Source organism: Gekko japonicus, unplaced genomic scaffold (assembly GCF_001447785.1).
Source record: "Gekko japonicus isolate JY-2015 unplaced genomic scaffold, Gekko_japonicus_V1.1 scaffold230, whole genome shotgun sequence".
In the NCBI taxonomy this organism is placed as follows: Eukaryota; Metazoa; Chordata; class Lepidosauria; order Squamata; family Gekkonidae; genus Gekko; species Gekko japonicus.
Genome location: NW_015161410.1, coordinates 1,295,673 through 1,311,998, shown reverse-complemented (window position 1 = coordinate 1,311,998; position 16,326 = coordinate 1,295,673). Strand labels below are relative to the sequence as shown.

At 43.4% G+C, this 16,326-nt stretch overlaps 2 protein-coding genes across 3 annotated transcripts in view; one reads left to right on the top strand and one right to left on the bottom strand.

Annotated features, from left to right (window-relative positions):
* The window catches only part of LOC107123499 (partitioning defective 3 homolog), a gene marked incomplete at its 3' end in the record, with an annotated part of 471,021 nt that overhangs the window by 176,209 nt on the left and 278,486 nt on the right, over window positions 1-16,326 (bottom strand). The window lies entirely within an intron of this gene.
* On the top strand, window positions 5,260-6,062 carry LOC107123508 (calcineurin B homologous protein 3-like). 2 transcript variants are annotated; one of them, XM_015426769.1, is made up of 2 exons: window positions 5,260-5,540; window positions 5,622-6,062. In XM_015426769.1, the coding sequence occupies exons 1-2, from the start codon at window positions 5,418-5,420 to the stop codon at window positions 6,060-6,062; spliced, it is 564 nt and encodes a 187-aa protein (XP_015282255.1). In that variant the 5' UTR covers window positions 5,260-5,417. The 2 variants fall into 2 exon arrangements, with proteins under 2 accessions (XP_015282255.1, XP_015282247.1); XM_015426761.1 differs by having other exon boundaries at window positions 5,260-6,062.

The following is a 16,326-nucleotide window of genomic DNA, read 5'->3' as shown; positions in this document are numbered from 1 at the left end:
TTTAATCTACTGGAATAGTCCTACTGCAGAATTCAGCATCCTACAAGAGTGTCCAGCGTGACCCAATAAATAGAAAGATTCTTTATCAGTACTTTGCTTCTTAAAGACTTGTCTAATTTTAGTCTTTCCTAATAATGAGAAAGTGAAGGGGTGTGTGCAGATATTAAGACCCAAACCTGGTTTTGGTGCTACCTGAACAAGACCAGTATATGCATATGAGCTTCCTTTTTCCCTTGCATAACTAGTTACTTTCAATTTTGGAGAAACAACAATCTGTGTTTTCCTTCCAAATCAGCAGTGCAATCCAGCTTCTAATTGTTGTTGAATCAATAGCTATAAGCTACAGTTTGCACTAAATAAGAACTCAATCACTGAGTATGCATGGGGTTGAGCATCCTGTAAACACACAGAAATTGTTCACAATGCAATACGTGTGAAGATGCCTTATAATGAAACAGACCATTGGTTCACCCAAGTCAGTATTGTCTACTCATACTGGCAGCGGCTCTCCAGGGTCTCAAGCACAGGTCTTTCATATCACCTATTGCCTGCTCTTTTTAGCTAGAGATGCTGGGGATTGAACATAGGACTTTCTGCATGCAAAGCAGAGGCTTTTCCACACCCCTCCCCTTGGCATTATGCCGCTACAAGCCCAAAGCAAGAAACCCCAAACAGTAGGACCAGGGCTATTTTGGGGCAGGAACGCACAGGAACAGAGTTCCGGCTGGCTCCCGAGTTGGCCACGCCCAGCAGGAACTCATTAGCATAATAGGCCATACCCAACAGCAGAAACTCATTAGGATTGGCTACATTAGGGGTGTGTGGCCTAACATGCAAAGGAGTTCCTGCTACAAAAAAAGCCCTGGGTTTTGACAATAAACAAAGTAAACAGAATAAGAAGCAAAAGGTGGGTGTGGCTGGATGACCACACTTCTGGTAACATGCGGGTGTGGCCTAATATGCTATTGAGCTGTGCTGTCAGGGGTGTGGCCTAATATGCTAATGAGTTTCTGTTGTTGGGTGTGGCCTATTATGCTAATGAGTTCCTGCTGGGCTTTTTCTACAAAAAAAAGCCCTGAGTAGGACTATTCCACACCTCCAAAGTTTACAAATTGTTACTGGTAGTAAACAAAGTGAAGCCAGAACACAACACAGTCAACATCTAACATTTACTGGGACTGACTTTCTACATATCTTTGGCATATGTCTGGCTGGCTGGCCAAAATAACTCTGAGCCACTATTTTTTATCCACCGCAGCATGGAAAAATTGAACTTTATAGTAGAGCAAAACAGGTCTGCAATCCCAGCATTATAATGACAGGCATAAATGTCTGCTGTTCTAGTTCTCCAATACCAAGTACATCTGCATTACTTTTCTACTCGGTGCATCCAACAAGAGAGCATTATTTATTAGGCGATGACACGTACTCATAAACCAGTGTGTCCCCCTTCCTTCCTGGCTACAATTTTTCATGTCATGTATAGGGACACTCCCAATTAGAACTGAAATGAGTGATTCACAAAAAAATAAATAAATATGACATTTTGCATTTCCCACTGCTTGGGGTTTGATAGTGAACAAATTGGGACCTTCCCAGTCTCATTCACTCAGGGATGATTGCTTGCATGTCTACTGCAAATAAAGATGACCTAGAGACGTTAATGAGATAGTGAAATGAGTGTTCAGTATTTTTTTTAAATGTGGTCATTCATATTGATTGCCAGGATGGTGCAAGCATGGAGGTGAACTGTTCTTCAAGTGGTTAACCAGAATTCTTCAAGTATACCCATGATTTCAAACATTTGCATTTCCAGCTCAAATGCATCCATTTTCTTGGAGCATGTCTTCATTTATACTTTGGTTCTGCATTTTTGTGATTATTCGCTCCAAACGAAATTCTACATGCTTACATAAAACCAAGAACACATCATATACTTAAAGAAACCAAAATTTCAGGGTGCCATTTCAGATTTCAGTAGCACTTTTATCATACTGGCAACAACAGCAATGTTATCAACATGAACCAAAGAGTAACTTTAAAAAAGGAAGTTGTGCCTTTGACAAGCCTAAGTAGTACATTTGCCCATTTAATAGTTTATAACTATATTAGTGTGTGTTAATGTTGCCCACCAGTAGCTGTTAACATAACAGGCATGATCAGTCCAGAGGATAACATATTTCTGAGCAATTCAATGTCTACACACACACACTAGGGTTGCCAGGTACCTACTGGGGGCAAGAATTCAGACATACATACAGAGCCATGACATAACTGATGTAACGCCTTCTCTCTGACAGTGATTTTTTTACTTTATTTTCTCCCATCAACCAATGGAGCTGAGGTGGGCAACAGGAGCTAGAAGCAGGAGAGCTCACAACCAAGTGGGTATCTAGCAATGCTGGTGTGTGTGAAGACGTTGTCCAGAAATATATGGGGACAAGCTGGAACCCGGAAGGACTTGTGGGGGGCATCTCATTTCCCCTCCTCCCATTTTCTCTCTCCTTGCCTTGCCTCCTTAATTGCTTCCCACCCACCAGCCAACCCAGCTTTATCTGCTCCCCCTTCCTTCAGTTTTTTTGGAAAGCTATGGTCCAGTTACACAGTGCTGGCTGCTATGCTGGGCCTGGTTCTGCACTGGGGAACTTACAAGGACTTGCAGGGGAAGGGCGGGGAATAAAAATAAATAAATCACCTTCCTCACATTATTTCCTCTTTAACTTGGCAACCCTCATATCCTCACCCTTCTTTGCTTCCTTCTCTTCTTCCAGCCTATCTACTAGCCTAACTTTTATTTGCCCCCTCATTTTCAGATATATTATTTATTTACTTCATTTATATATCACTTTTCTCCACAATGGGGAACCAAAGCAACTTACATCATTCTCCATTTTACACTCATAACAACGCAGTGAGGTAAATTAGGCTGAGTCTATGTGACTGCTTCAAAGTCATCCAGTGAGCTTCTACAGCACAGTGGGGATTCAAATCGGGATCTCCCAGACCCTAGGCTGAAACTCTAACCACTATACCACACTGGTTTTTATGGGGTGGCTGCTGTTGAACTTCAGTGAGCAGCTGGGCCTGGGTGAGTCATGGAACTCATGTCATAGCAAGTCACCAGTGGTTGCAGGCGGACCAGGCCCCCAAATTCTTTTTCAAATGTCAAAACAGGCCTGCCCCCACCACTTCCCTTTTACTAACAGAAACCAAGCCTAGAATGCCAGCAAAACTGTAGTGGTTACCTAGCAACAGCAAGTGAAGGCATCTGTTTCTTACAGCTACAGGCAGTCCTTTTATAGTTTGGGCTTTCTTAAAAAAACTTCTCCCATTTTTTTTTTTTAAGATTTCAGATTTTTCCACAAGCCTGGGGCATTTTTCAGATTTGTAGAAAGAACTATCTTGTTCCATTCACATTATCCATTATCTTGTCCATTATCTCAGTGTGGGCTCAATCCATGGATTTAGATGTCTGCAGATCTACCCCCTCTTGAGAAACAGATATATAGATTAATCTTCTAGATTAATTATGCCTGTTCTGACAACAGAAGGATGAGCCGCCATTTCTTCTCTCTCTACAAATAGCATTTTATATTTGAAATGATGAGTCACCAATACTCTAAATTTATTTACCATTAGTTCTATATAAGTATTTACTAGATTGGATCTCATGAAAAATATATCTGTGGCCAAAAGACCTTATGTAAACAACGGTGCTAAAACGACTCTTCACTTTCTGCTTCTGCTAAGTGAAAATATTTATATTCCCGTTAGTTTTTCCAAGTATGGAAGACATAGCACAAGGTATTTCTTCTGATACAATACGAAAATTAAATAAACTGAAATCATGTGGCCCATCTGATGTGCATCTAGTTGTTCCAGATGCACATTGTTTTTTGTAAAAAAAATGATAAAACCATATGTTGCTGCACTACTGCTTGCACAAACAAAACTGTGCTACACACATTTCTCCTTTCTCTCATGCATCACTGCTTCCAACCCAATATAATAATTGAATGGCTTGCTTTTCAGTGACTATGCACAGAGAAGAGATCTTGCAAAAAATTTAAAGTCACAGAATCTTAAGACTTGGAACATCTGTTCTATTTTCAAACTGTTATTCACAGTGCCTGTTTGATGCATTCTCTGTATTTTCAAATACTTATTTTTAAGTTCAAATATTGTTACAAACACATTTCTGTACAAGTTTTATTATTTTGGTTCCCATGTTCCCACCAGGGGTGGCAAATCTCCTCCCAGATTTTGTTCCCCACTGCCACTATGGCAGCCAGTGGAACAAAAATCAAAATAAAAAATCACGAATTAGTGATGGTTTGACATCACTTTCTAGGAAAACCTGGAAGTGACACCAGTCTGCTCTAGGAATCAACAGAAATACTATGATTTTACCATAGAGTTTCCAGTGATTACTAGAAAGGTGTGACATCAGTTCTAGGTTTTCCCCAGAAATCTCAACACACCATTACCCAATGACGGTCCCTGATGTCCCTGCCCCCTACCCAAGACTTCTGCTGGTTGCCAAGCTGTGCCTGACAACCCTACTCCTGGTAGCACTTGATTCTTCTCTGACAGAGAGGTCCTTTCGACCTCTGCAGTGGAAGCGTCCTGCAATACAATTCAATAGATACAAAATATTTCCATGATCATTTGATCTAATTTAGATTTAACTCTGTAGCTGCTTAAATTCCTGAATCAAATGCTAGGCAAAAAAATTCTTACACTGCTTCTATAACATTCAATGTTCACACTCTGGAGGAAAACATAACAGTGAAGGTGAAAAATGAAAAAGAAATAGAGAATTTCTCTGACAATTCTTCTTTGAACCTCATTCTGGAGATAATAGTAAAAAGATTCCTGGTTAATCTTTGAGGCAATAATAGTACACAAAATCAGTTATCTCTCAAGTCCAAATCCTTTTTTAAAAGACCCTGTCACTGTAGTGCCATTTAAGGCCCCTCTTCCTTTCTTTTCTATACCCTGTTATGTTTCTACATTTTTTTTCTTCTCAGTTCCAAAGAAATAACTATGTATATTACCTTAGAAAACATCTTTGACATGAAATCCTGGTCCTAGTATTATATTTTCACTCACCGCAGCAATTGCTCCAAAAGAGAAAGTATCTGATAACTAGTAGTATTTTTTTACAAGGTACTTTGTTCATTTAGGGCTCAGAGCAACTGCTCTCATTTACTACAGTCCTCCTCTGCCTCTGCCGCTCTCGCCCGCGCGCCAGCAGCCTGCAGGGTTCCTATGTGGACGGACCCGCCACGGCCCCCTCCTGCCCTCCACTTGCCCTGCCCGCCCTTCTGCCGGCCGCCCCTCCACCACCCAGGCCCCAACCGACCGGACCCCGGGGTTGTGTCCGAGCTGCATCCAGCAGCCTCGCCGAGGGGGGCATGGGGGCGTCCCACTCCAGGTCGGAGGAGATCCAGGAGCTCGCCGACAAGACTGGCTTCACCTCAGAGCAAATCGAGCATCTCCACCGAAGATTCAGACAGCTAAGTGGGGATCAGCCAACCATCCGCAAAGAGAACTTTGATCGCATCCCTGATCTGGAGTTCAACCCCCTTAGGGCCAAAATCGTCCATTCCTTTTTTGACAAAAGGAACCTACGAGAGGCATCCGAAGGGCTGGTGGATGAAATCAATTTTGAGGACTTCCTGACTATCATGTCTAATTTCAGACCGATTGAGATGGATATGGATGAAGAGCAGCTGGATCGTTTCCGCAAACAGAAGCTGAAATTCCTCTTTCACATGTATGACTCGGACAGCGATGGGAAGATCACCCTGCAGGAATACAGAAAAGTGGTGCAGGAACTGCTCTCAGGGAACCCCCACCTGGATAAGGAGTCGGTGAGGTCCATCGCGGAGGCTGCCATGATGGAGGCTGCCAGCATCTGCATGGGGCAGATGGAGCCAGACCAGGTGTACGAGGGAATCACATTTGAAGACTTTCTGAAGATGTGGGAAGGAATCGACATCGAGACCAAGATGCACGTCCGCTTCCTCACCATGGAGCCAATTGCGCCTTGCCACTAACCAAAGAGGAGCTGCAATGGAAGTGCCGATGCCTTTGAAAGCGACCCAGGACAGAATGTTGGGCGGTCAATACGGGTAGATGGGGGATTGGCTTCTCCCAGTGCTGCAGGGATCTAGGGCAGTTGCTTGGTACTCCCGCCCACCCAGCGGTTTGAAAGCCAAGTAACTACCTATCGGCGAGTAGATAAATGGGTACGACGATCGGAGGAGGAGGAGGCTGTGTAACGCTGAAGGCGGCAAGCGGCGGCAGCAGAGCCAGAAGGGGACTGATCCCTGGTGGCCAGCAACGGAAGAGCAGGGCAGCTGTCGTCGACGGAGGATGGAGGCGCAGTGATGTCATCCGGAGGCGCACGGAGCCAGAAGGACACAGTCGGGCTGAGGACAACGTCGCCGGCGATCCATCCATCCGCCTGTCGGCCTAAGCACTGGGACATTTCACAGCCGAAAGAAGAAGCCGAGCCGGGAAAAGTGAACGACACCGAGCCTCCACCAGGGTGCCAGTAGGCAGCCCCCCCCCTTGAACTGATGTGGCCGTAGTTAGGGTTGATATAGGTGACTAGCACCCAAGAATTGTAAACCGCCCAGAGACCCCTACGGGGGTTAGGGCGGTATATCAAGTCGAATGATAAATAAAATAAATAAAAAATATGAACATGCAGAATTATATTAAGAAGAGTGTACAGATGCCACAATTTAAGTAAAATTGATGGAATTTTGGTTCGTTCTCTCTAGTAGCCATATTTTAAAAACATATGTGACAAATAAACCAGAAGACAGCTTAGTAAAATTCTAAATAGATATAAAACATTTATTTTTCTTGTAGGCGATTCAAATGTAGGACAATTACAGCATAAATTAAAACACTGCATGTAATTATCCCATTTTAGAATATATACATGCAAATGTTACTGCTTGAATGCTCACTAAAATAATCTAGTTGTATCTCTAAGACTAACTGAAATGATTTTATTGAAAGACCATGATTTTTTCTAATTACTTACTTCAGCAGACACCAATGTGAAATGTAGTTCTTGTTCAAACAGTTATCCAAACTCACAGTAAATCTCACAAACTAATGGGTCAGTTCAGGCATAATGCAAAGCCATGGCTTATTAACACTATGTCTAATTTGTGAAACCACTATTTGCTCACAGATAATCACTCAATGGTAATTGGATTTGGCAAATTCAACAACTTCCTCGCAGAAGCATGGGTGCTATCCTGGCCTACCATTCCCAACTATAGACAAAGCCGCACAACATCATTAACCCCCTTAAACATTGGTAAGTAGCTCTGCAAGGGCAACAGATCCTCCTCAGAAATCTTTGGATATTGTTTTTCCTGAGCAGACTAGGAGTCAAGAACATGGTCAAGGAGGCGGCTAGTGAAAGAGTGTGAAAGGCAGAAGGGATTTTGTTTTCAGGCCACTGAGAGCCAGTTTGGTGTGGTTAGGAGCACAGACTCTAATCTGGGAGAATCGGGCCTAATTTCCCACTCCTCCACATGCAGTTGCTGGTGTGACCATGGGTCAGTTACAAGTTCTTTCAGAGATGTTCTCTCACAAGCAGTTCTCAAAAGAGCTCTCTCAGCCCCACCTACCTCACAGAGTGTTCATTGTGGGGAGATGAAGGGAAAGGAGATTGTAAACTGCTCTGAGACTCCTTTGAGTAGTGAAGGACGGAGTATAAATCCAATCTCTTCTCTTCTTGCCGGGCACCTTGGTAGCTGAGGACAACATGAATTGGTGGCCTCCTCAACCATCAACCAATTTTTCCCTGCGTGTGAAACATACTCCTTGCCTCACTCCCTCAGCCTCTCAAGCCACTCCCCTTCCCATACTTCCCAACCATAAACCATCACCATATACTATATTCACATATCCTCCAGAGAACGTCACAGTATAATTAAGCCATGGTTTTCTGCGTCATCTAAACCACACCACTGGGAAGAGAAATTCCCTTTTGTCCAACCTACCATTTATTTCACTAAATGACAATGCTAAGGAAATTCAGAGAATGTGCTCTTAAGAAGGCTACACGTTCCACCTACTAAAATGACAGCAGCTTCTTTTAAAAGGGAACTATCTGAATACAAATTATTTACACTGAGGAACTTAGCATTTTTACACTGTTAATTCATCATGCATCATGCATCCCATCCCAAACCATTACCCAAGCTTTGTAAACTGTGCTAAATCTGACTGAAGAAAATACAGCAAATTGCAAACTATATAATCCCGCTAAATGGAAGGGAAAGGCTAATTCTCAGCTAAAGAACACAAAATCCAACATCCAGAATATTGTGGTTCTACTTTGACCCAGAAAGAGGATTGTAAATCATATATTTTCTCATTCAGAATGCTAAATCATGTACTCTGGCAGTTAAAGCTGCTTAATACAATACATATATCAAGCTCAGGAGTCAAAGAATTTAATAGTAAAACACAAATTCCAAAATTCGGTTGTGGTTTTCACACCTTATGTTGTCTTGTATGTGTTATTTGGGATTATGGCTCCAAAGTGAAGTGTCGACAATTCGTATTAAACTTTTGAAACAGACTTTGACAATGAGTTCATGGCTTGGGGGGAAATCCTTGGAAAATAACTAAACCCACTATTTAGGCTTGGGAAGCAATTAGTTAGCATAGGAATATTACCACCTTGGTAATGGTGCTAAGCGAACTACTGGTATAGGTCTGAAACATAAACTGAGAAGCTGAAAACTGAAGTGGGGAATAAAACATTTGCTTCATCTTTTATGTATACAGATGTTAGAATTTACACTGAGGCTATGGTGTTAGTCAAGTAGGCAGGCAAATAACATGAAAACTGAAACCATGTTGTGGGTCTTCTTGTTAGGCCCTTTTGGATTGCTCAGCCTCCTGGGGCATTAAAACACAAATAGCGGCACCTGTGCTGCATACCTCCCTGTGTGCATGACTAGGGGGGGGGGGGGAAGTGATGACCCTCCCTGTAAAGATCATGTTCACAGTTCACAGTTAGACCCAGCCTTATCTTGATGCCAATGTAGCTTCCATGGACTGAACTACCTTTCACCAAACATGGCTGGCAGCTGAATTCTTCCCTAGAAGAACTGATCTTGCCACCATTACCCATGCATTCGTCACATCAAGTTTCAGTTACTTTTAATACACTCGTAGGGGTGTCAAAAATAAGGCCCAGGAATCAGAAGATCCAGAGTCCGCAAGCAACTGCTGCAAGAGAGGGAAGAGAAGACTGCTGAGGGAAGGGAGTGGGTGGAGCCATTCTAATTGTAGCTTCAGCACAGCAGAACAACCTTGTCTGCAGGAGTCAAGAAGCATGGGAGCATCTGCCCAGTGTTGCACTGCTGGCTCTCCAGTCCACCCATGTGGGTTTTCCTCTACAACTCTTCCCAACCCATGGGGCCTTGTAGTGAGGATACACCAACTCGGAGCTTACAAGCTGCTGTCCTTTATACAGTTTATATCTATGCTACCTGGCATTACGTTTTATGGCACACATGGCCCGGCCTGACAAAAGTAACACTTATGTCAGATCCAGGCCCAGCCCTAGTAACAAATGAGTTCGACACCTCTGGTATGGTTACCACCTTTGAAAATAGGCTTGCCAGCCCCCAGGTTCAAGTGGGGGATCCCCTGATTTTGCAGGCTTCTCCCCACCACCACCCAGCTGGCTGGCGGGGAGAAGCCCCATCCCAACAGCTATGATGTGCCTTTAAACCTCAGCAGGACATTTTAGAAGAAGCTTGCAAACTGTTTGTGTTTGGGAATGTGTGTGTGTGTGCCTTTAAATCTCAGTGGGATGAAAGCTACATTGGGGGGGGGGGGAAGCAGGCACAAGCCACATGGTTCTTCCCAGTGAGTGTATGGAGCATGTGAGAGAGGAAGAGAGCACAGTCTCTCTGTTTCTTTTGCATTTTGTTTCAGAAGTCATGTGTATAGTGAAATGGACTGTAAAGAGTTAACTAGAACCTGATTATGGGATGGTGGAAAACTCCACCCCCTAGACTGCTCTCTTTCTTACTTTCATTTTTCTGTGTTAGTCTGAAGAAGTTGGTTGAAATAAAGAAGATAGTTACGTTCAGCAACTCCCCTGAGTAAAGTGATTTATACTATTGCCCCAGTGAGACCACAAAAGTGTGGGCTTGCAAACTGTGTTTGGGAAAGGATTAATTGTTTATTTTGGCTGCTTTGTGAGTGTGCATGTGTGTGTCCTTTAATAAAGCCATGCTTGGAAATGCTACCAAAACCTGGCAAGGGACTTGTGGGGATATGACAAATTACACATTTATTTAGTGTAAGTGCAGCTCCTGGGGAACCCTCTGAAAGCAAAAAAGAGGATGAGGAAATGAAGACTGTATTCAGGGGAAGTGAACAGCTGTATTTTTATTTATTTAGGGAATGATAAAGTCTCCAGGTTCCACCCCCAAAGTCCCCAGGTATTCCTGAGTTCGACCTGGCAGTTGATACAAAACACTGCAGCCTGGTTGCTGACAAGAACATACCATAGTTATTACTGTCCTGCTATTACTGTCCTAGAACGGCAACACTGACTTCTAGCTAGTCTCTGTGTGCAATCTGAAATATTCATGTAGACCGAAATCAGGGGTGTCAAACATAAGACCCAGGGGCTGGAACTGGCCCTCCCAGGGCTGTTATGTGGCCCGCAAGCAACTGGTGCAAGAGAGGGAACGGGAGGCTGCTTGGGGGTAGGTGGCTGCAGCCACTCCAATTGTGGTGTCTGCAGCAGTTAAGGAGAACCCCTTCACTTCAGGGACAGCCTCACTGGTAAATTGGGGGCTGCTGCAGCTGCATTCATACCTCTCCACTTGGCCTGTAGCTGTGGGGATGCTGTCCCAGATGGCCACAGGGATCAGTGTTTGCACATGGGGTGCATGTGCAGATGATCCTCTGTTGGGGCATGGGAGCATCTGTCCAGCATTGCATTGCTGGGTCTCCAGTCCACCCATGTGAGTTTTCCTCTGCATTCCGCTCCCAGCCCATGGGGGCTTGCAATGAGGACACACCAACTTGCCAGTTGCTGTCCTTTATAAAGTTTATATCTCCAGTGCCCAGCATTACATTTTATAGCACACATGGCCAAGCCTGAGAAAGTCACATTTATGTCAAATCCGGCCTTTGTAAGAAATGAGTTTGACACCTGACCTAAATGGTCTGGACCCAGATAATATGAAGGCTCCTTGGCTAGTTCCTCACTGACATGCCAGTTCATACAGATCTATCTTAGAAGTCCTTCACTGGGTTCTGCCTGCCACTGGACATGAGGCACGTGGTCACCAAAACTATGGACATTTCAAGTTGTGCTATTACACCTCTGAAATATGCTTTCATACAAGGTCCATCGAGTGACTCCACTATTATGATTTAGGCACCAGGCAAAGACCTTTTTTATTCTGGCACGTCTGGTAAAGCTGCACTTTCCTCTTACTTTGTGTGTAATGTTCATTCATTGGCATTCAGTGCTTGGCTATTGGTATGCTGTGGGTATTTTTACTGTAATTTTGTTGTTTTGGTTTTAATTTTTATCAATTGTTCTTTTAAAAAAAACTCGCCTGCAGCTCTGAAGAAAGTGACTTTTGGAAAAGTGGTTAAAATAACTTCTATTAATAAACAGATATAAACATAATTTGCTGCATTGTTTACAAAACATGTAAAGCACCAAAATCCTCTTGAATGTCAGTTAACACTGCCATTCTCTTCAATGTGTGTGTGGGGGGAATCCTCCTCGCCTCTGCCTGGTACACTAAGGAAGTCTACTGTCTGGGTTTTATCTGCTTTTGCTTTTCTGACCTTGGATGTCCTGCTATTACTGTCCTAGAACGCTGGGAACAAACTCACTCGCTGGGAACAAACAGCTTCTACTTTGCCCACTCTCTTTTCCCCGCACGTGCACACAGTGCTTATTGGCTTTTGCTTGTGGCGGTGGTGGTGTTGGTGTTTTGAAACTAGTATAATTCAGGGTACCCTGCTGCTTTGGGCCATTTCTGACAAAAGAAGTTCACATGTCATAGTTATGAACTACCAATAAACACAATTCTTCTTATGAAGCGCTGTGTGGTGTGATCTAACTATCGAACCCTGACATTAAAGTGGATTCAAAAAAGCTCATCAAAGATATCTAGAGAAGGATCTGAAATACTGATGAGACATTCTTTCATTCTGTAATACCACCAGGAGCCCAGAGACACACATGGAAACTTTGGAATCTTTTTTTTAATATGTATGTAATTATTTAACTTGATTACTATTTCATTTAAGTGTTCCTAAGGAGTGCATTTGGTTAGCAACACAAAACAATGTGATAAAATTTATCTTAACTCAGACCGACTTAAATACTAGGAGTTCATGTGGCATTTTTCAGAAAATGTTCCAGTTTGAAATTGGATGACTTATTAGGTCATACAGTTCACAGGTGTGAATATACATTGCAAATGCTTCTGGAATGGTATCACTAACCCTGTGTCCTGTGAACTTGTGATGGTACATGGATGGCACAAAATTGATGTTTTTGACAGATCAGTAATTTTCAAACTTTTAACCTCCAGGAAGACCATTCTACACAGACTTGTCAAGCACCATAACTTCACAGCATTGCAGAGGACTCTAGGATGTGTTTTAAGTCATAACCACAGTTCACATGGGGTACCAGTCAGACCAGCTGGACCTCTCTGATGCTACAGGCATCCCAGAATGTACCCATATTTAATGTACCAGAATGCACCATATTAAATGTCTTGGGTTAGTAGGCAAGCACCTGATCCACTTCAATACCAGCTGAGTCATCGAGCCTATGGGTCTGCCAATAACACCATCACTCTGTAATGAAGTTTGATTGGAAATGAAGGTGCTGAACCTATGACCACCTGAATTCTGCAGCCAGGTTCTGCATGAAACAGTGTTCTTTACCCTGTCCAATAAACCTTTGGCCAAGATATTTAGGAGCTTCTGAATCAAGTTGTCACCAATACACAAATGACACCCAGCTTTATATCTCATTATCTAAGCCTCCAAAAGTAACTGTGTTCAAACGGCTAAGGATGAACAAACTGAAACTGACAGAAGGTGATGCTGGCTGGGAAAGTAAACTGTTTGGATGACACTGATATACCAATCTTAGAGTTAAGCTTTAAGCTCTCTTTAGCACATCAAGTTAAGAGCTTGTGAGTGCTCTTGGACCCAGCCTTGTTAATGGATAAATAGGTGCTGGTTTAAGATGCCGGTCGTGACCTTTAAAACCCTTCACGACCTGGGACCCACATATTTGAAGGACCATCTTCTTCCATACATCCCTGAGCACCAACTATGGTAATCAGGCAGCCATCTGTTAGCTATCCCACCACTTAGGGTGGACCATCTGGCATCAATCACAGCCTGGGCTTTTTCCGTCATGGCTCTGTGGAATGGGCTTCCAGAGGAGTTAAGGAGGAGGTCTTCATGAGCTGCTGCATGGCCTGCTTGTTTGCCAGCACTTTTGAGAGAGTCTGAATATTGGCAGGTGTTTTTTTTTTTAAGTGAGAAGTGGGGTTATTTTATTTTTGCTTTTAAGGCACAAATGTTTTCACTATTTTTGTAAACCACCTTGAACCACAAGAAAAAGTGGGATACAAATGTTTTAAATTAATTGATTAACAAGTGCTCAAGCTAGGAGCGCTTTCAATTACATCTGGCTTGTAAGCTACCTTTTTATTTAGATTCTGCTGAACTGTCCATAATGATCCACACTATTGTTACCCCCAGACTGCAATGCACTCTGTGTGTGGCTGTCTTTGAAAATGTTCAATTGGTCCAAAACACATCAGCAAGAATCCTGTCTGAGACAACTCCCACAGGCTACCTATTTGCTTCCAGGTAGAATTCAAAGTGCTCATTGTCACTTTAATATTCCTTTATGGACTAAGGCCCTCACTTCTCAAACCACATGTCCTTGTAAACCACTATGTGCCACCTATGCTCTTCAGACAGCCCTCTTCTTGTGGTGGACTCAGTCTCCAGACTGATAATTTTGGCAACAGTCAATGATCCTGAACTGAGCAGGGGGTTGGACTAGATGGCCTATATGGTCCCTCCCAAGTCTGTGATTCCAGATCCTGGAGTTTTTCTGCAGGTACAGAGGTTCCTTCACTTTCTACATTCAGGGAAGTGTGTAAAATGACTTTATTTCACAGGGCAGTTGGTGGAGGGTAAATTGTCTAAGGAGGTAGGACAGAATATAAATATTTTAAATAAATTAAATAACTGTTTATGGTGCAAAGTAACTTTTTGTAGTGAGGGTCTGGTTTGGAAAGAGGCCTTGGGGACAGGCAGGGAGTGGGAAATAAGCCTATCCCCATGCCATTTTCACAACAAGAATGAGTTAGGGCCTAATAACAATTTGGGGGTGGAGGATCTGTAGCAGGAAAGGTGTGTGTGTGTTAATCTTTATCACTCAAGCCATGACCTCTGTCCAAATTGGACATCTCCCCACTGCTTTTTATCATTTAAAATATACTCTGAATGCCTGTCACAAATCTACCATAAAACATTCAGCACACCACTACTAATGTACAGAAAGGTAAGGACTGCATGAACTCACAACTGTCACAAATATCACACAGAGAGCAAGTCGCTCTATTCAGTTCCACCACGACCACCCCCTCCCAAGCTTCCAGATAGATACGGATTTCTCCAGCTGGGGAAAAGAGTCAGAACAAAAAAACCAAATGGGATTGAAAAGCAATTTCTCAAGTTAGAAGGAAATGAAAAATAAACACAGTCCTGAGAGATAAACAAAGAGATCCTTATCACGAGCTGCAAAAGAAGGAAGGGGGATTTTTTTTATCTGCTGGGTTTTTGGGCAGACAAAATCATTCACAATGGAGGCTAGCCAGAATAAAATCCAGATAGCTGGCTAGTGTCGTAGAGAAGACAAATTTCATTTTAATACAAAAACTGGTTTTATGAGAAGACGGTATATGGACCTAAGGAATTATATGCCACATTTTGGATAATGTTTCTGTCGTGTAATCTGAATGCAACTTTTCAATCCCTATGTTGGGGGGAGGGGAGGCAGTACAGTTGCTTTTGATGCCAGGCTCATAAAGAAAAAACTACTATGACAGCTTGGGGTGGGATGGGGGGAACAGCTGTGCTCTAGCCCTCGTTCCTTATCTGCTTCAACTCTCCCTTGATGAGACAGCAACCAGAGGGTGTATCCACAGATGAGAACACTCGGCCCACCTACTCACGCTTCTCTGGTCTCCAGGGAATGACATCTGTTTGGGAATGAAACAGAACAACATGAGCTGTAGGCTGTGGGTGGTCCTGTTCAGCTTAGTTCACACCTCAGGCAAATGTCCCAGAGCAGCTTCACATGACAGCTCATGGAAACTGCTTGGAAGTAAGGCCCTTTTTGCATGCATGTTTACCCTGCCATTTCTCCGTACCCTGTTTTCCTTTATTCTGGATTAAATGCTTGCAATTCTGCCCCTCCAGATTCCCCCCCCCCCGAATCATAAAGTATGTGAATCATGCATTCTGCATCTATAACGAAAACTTGCAGTTCTTGCTTAATTGTGACCTGTGGGGGGTTGCATCCAATTACCAATGACTTGGCCAAGTGCGCGCACAAGGGATGGGGCACACCACACCCTCTCCTTTCTCTCCTTTCTTCCCTGCTCTCCCAACCCTGTTTGGCTCACCACCGCTGGGCTACTCTTTCGGTCCCCTTCCCCCATGCCTCCTTCAGGGCACCAGCAAAAAGCAGTGGGGAGCCATTTGTAGCAGTGGGAAAACCTCTCCTGCAGTTCCAGCCATGGTGGATCTCCCTGGTTGCAGTGGGCTCTGAATCTCAGCCAAGGAGCCTTGGGAGTGGGAAGGGTCTGATGCCCCCCAATTCTCCCTCCCCCCTTCATGCACAGAGTTCCAGCATCACTAACTGCACTCTTCACAAAGCAGGTGATTCCCTTGTTTTTGTCTTTTGAATTTGTTATTTTAGGAGAAGCCATCTCAGGAGCTATTTTTGTCCACTGGAGCATTACATGTAGAAAACTTTCCCATCCTGGTGTCAATTTCATTCCTTGCTAATGATCACTCCCCCTTTATTTTGTTTGTTTGTCCATCCCTTACTCATCACACCTTCCATTTAAATAAAACTGCTTTCCCCCCCAAAGTGAATCAAAGAAATAAAAAAGAAAGACAGATTTAAGCCCAGCCATGCTGCTGATTGCCCTGCATCAGTTTCGACAGCAGAGGCGAGCTCAGAGC